The following is a 2,757-nucleotide window of genomic DNA, read 5'->3' on the forward strand; positions in this document are numbered from 1 at the left end:
TATATATATATATATATATATAATTTTTTTTTTTTTTGAGATGTAATCTCACTGTGCCACCCAGGCTGGAGTGCAATGGTGCGATCTCGGCTCACCAAAAGCTCTGCCTCCCAGGTTCAAGTGATTCTCCTGCCTCAGCCTCCCAAGTAGCTGGGATTACAGGCATGTGCCACCAAGCCCGGCTAATTTTTTCTATTTTTAGTAGAGATGGGGTTTCACCACGTTGGCCAGGCTGGTCTCGGGAACTCCTGACCTTGTGATCTGCCTGCCTCGGCCTCCCAAAATGTTGGGATTACAGGTGTGAACCACCTCGCCCAGCTGGAGATTGAATTTTTAAAACAAATATGAGATCATCAAACAAAATTTATTTCTACACAATGTTTTGTTTTTGTCAGTGTCAGTAACATAAAAAATACTGCTAGTTATTTTCCTGGTCATGTAATAATTAGTATATAGCAAATTTCATTCAGGGAAAACTTTTTTTTTTTTTTTGAGACAGAGTCTTGCTCTGTCACCCAGGCTGGATTGCAATGGTGAGCTCTCGGCTCACCACAACCTCCACCTCCCGGGTTAAAGTGATTCTCTGCCTCAGTCTCCTGAGTAGCTGGGATTACAGGCATGCACTACCACACCTGGCTAATTTTGTATTTTTAGTACAAATGGGGTTTCTCCATGTTGGTCAGGCTGGTCTTGAACTCCCGACCTCAGGTGATCTGCCCACCTTGGCTTCCCAAAACGTTGGGATTACAGGCATGAGCAACCGCCCCCAGACAGAGAAAACTTTTAATACTGATTTCTAGTAATGTAACAGCAACAATAAAATAGAATGAACAAAATTCTGAAGGGTTTTTTGTTTGTTTGCTTGTTTTTGGTGGACAGGAAGTAGGATTTATTGGTGAGTATCAAGAGGGGGCAGCACAGTGGAAGCCCTCACGAGGGCAGGGCACGCCACTTGTCCAGAGGGCCATGATGCGGATGTACTTGACCCCACAGTCATCTGCGATGAGTCGCTTCTCAGCCACCATGTCTTCAAATTCATCCGCATTGAACTTGGTGAAGCCCCATTTCTTTGAGATGTGGATCTTCTGGCAGCCAGGGAACTTGAACTTGGCCCTGCGCAGGGCCTCAATCACATGCTCCTTGTTCTACAGCTTGTTGCAGATGGACATCATAACTTGGCCAATGTGAACCCTGGCCACAGTGCTCTGGAGCTTTCCAAAGGCACCTCGAATGCCTGACTGGAGCCTATGCTGGCGTAGTGCAAGATCAGAGACATGAACAAACATCTGAATGGCCTGTCTTAGAGCAGCCCATACAAGAAACAGGCTGCATACACTACCAAGGAAGCTGTTGTTTGCAGCTGAAGAGTCTTTGTGTGTTTTCTGTATTTATGGTCACGCTATTTATTCTCTTATCAAAAAAAAAAAAAAAAAAAGGTAAGGTCAGGCGTGGTGGCTCACCCCCTTGTAATCCCAGCAGTTTTGGAGTCCGAGGTGAGAGGATCGCTTAAGTCCAGAAGTTCCAGACCAGTCTGGGCAACGCAGAGACTTTGTCTCTATGCCTTGTTGACGCATGCCTGTAGTTTTAGCTACTCGGAGGCTGAGGCAAGAGGATAGCTTGAACCCAAGAGGCCGAGCCTGCAGTGAGCTGTGAAAAAGTCACTGAACTCCAGATGGCAGAGCAAGAGTTAGTCTGCAAAGAAAGAAAAAGGTAGAGCAATACTTAGTTCTTTCATAGTTTTCCATTATTTGTCATTAAAAAAATAGAAGGCCATTATCAGCCAACAGGGACTTGTTCTGGACTTTAGATCAACCTTAACGGGCCCACATAGAAGCTGTTCACTTACTTTTTGTCTCTTGATTTAAAATACTTAACATTCCCCTTTCCTTGTCTTTTTAACCACAGAGATTTGAAAGACATGCAAATAACGACCCAGTGGACAATCTTTGCTGATGCTAAATTTTCATTTTAGTCTTAAAAGGTTGTGGGTTTTCTTAAAATTTAATGCTGAACTCAGAAGAACTTTCTAAGGCTGTTGGTGCACCTTAGGGCAGGAGAGCGTCTTTGCTACGCCGCGCAGGAGTTTGTCTGCTTCTCTGTACATCTACACGTGTTTGCGTGTCCGTGTAAAGTGGATTGAGTGTGTGGCTGTGGCTTTCAGCCCTTGGCTCACACTCTCAGTCTTAGTGGCCTCCCCCAGGGCTACGCATAGGGGTGCAGGTTTCTGTGGCCTCGGGCCGGGATGAGGGGTCCCCCACCCCGGCCAGGGCGCAGCAGGGCGGGGCGCAAGTAGCTGTGCAGGGTCTCGCGCAGCCCGCCCCGGGGCACGCGCTCGGGCAAGGGGGCGTGTCCCCACCCCACCAGAAATAGTGTTATAGGCTGTTTTTCTTAAAAGAAAGTGTTTCAGAAAGCAGGCAGTTGCCGAGACGTCAGGGGCAGTTGGGAGGGCCCGGGGTCCAGCGGCCACAGGGATGGGAGGAGCGAGGGGCGGGGCGGCGCCTCCCACAACGCGCTCCCTGCGGGGCGGGCGGCGACCTCCATGCGGTCTCGTCCAGTCTCAGCGCCGGTGAAGCCCAGGCAGAGGAGCCGCGCGCGCGTCAGAGGCCCCTGGACGCCCAGGTACGTGGACCCCTCCGTAGATGGCGCAGGGACGGTTGGGCCGGGCGGTTGCGGCCCCGTAGCGCCGCGGCCTCTGTGACGCACGGCGCGGCCTCCGGGGCTGCTGTGCCGCGCGGCGGGGCGGGGGCGAGCGCGAGA

At 50.5% G+C, this 2,757-nt stretch overlaps 1 protein-coding gene and 1 pseudogene across 2 annotated transcripts in view; one reads left to right on the forward strand and one right to left on the reverse strand.

Annotated features, from left to right (window-relative positions):
* Positions 1-800: 800 nt before the first annotated feature.
* Positions 801-1,403, reverse strand: LOC108522954 (60S ribosomal protein L10-like; annotated as a pseudogene).
* An 862-nt stretch (positions 1,404-2,265) lies between these two features.
* The window catches only part of TENT4B (terminal nucleotidyltransferase 4B), a 90,375-nt gene continuing 89,883 nt past the window's right edge, over positions 2,266-2,757 (forward strand). The window contains exons 1-2 of one of the 2 annotated variants that reach the window (XM_017863421.1): positions 2,266-2,619; positions 2,682-2,753. In XM_017863421.1, coding sequence (XP_017718910.1) covers positions 2,540-2,619; positions 2,682-2,753 — 152 coding nt within the window. In that variant the 5' untranslated portion in view covers positions 2,266-2,539. The remainder of the gene's footprint in view (positions 2,620-2,681; positions 2,754-2,757) is intronic. The other variant, XM_017863420.1, reaches the window with a different exon arrangement.

The sequence above is a fragment of the Rhinopithecus bieti genome, unplaced genomic scaffold (genome assembly GCF_001698545.2).
Source record: "Rhinopithecus bieti isolate Rb0 unplaced genomic scaffold, ASM169854v2 scaffold_71134, whole genome shotgun sequence".
Lineage (NCBI taxonomy): Eukaryota > Metazoa > Chordata > Mammalia > Primates > Cercopithecidae > Rhinopithecus > Rhinopithecus bieti.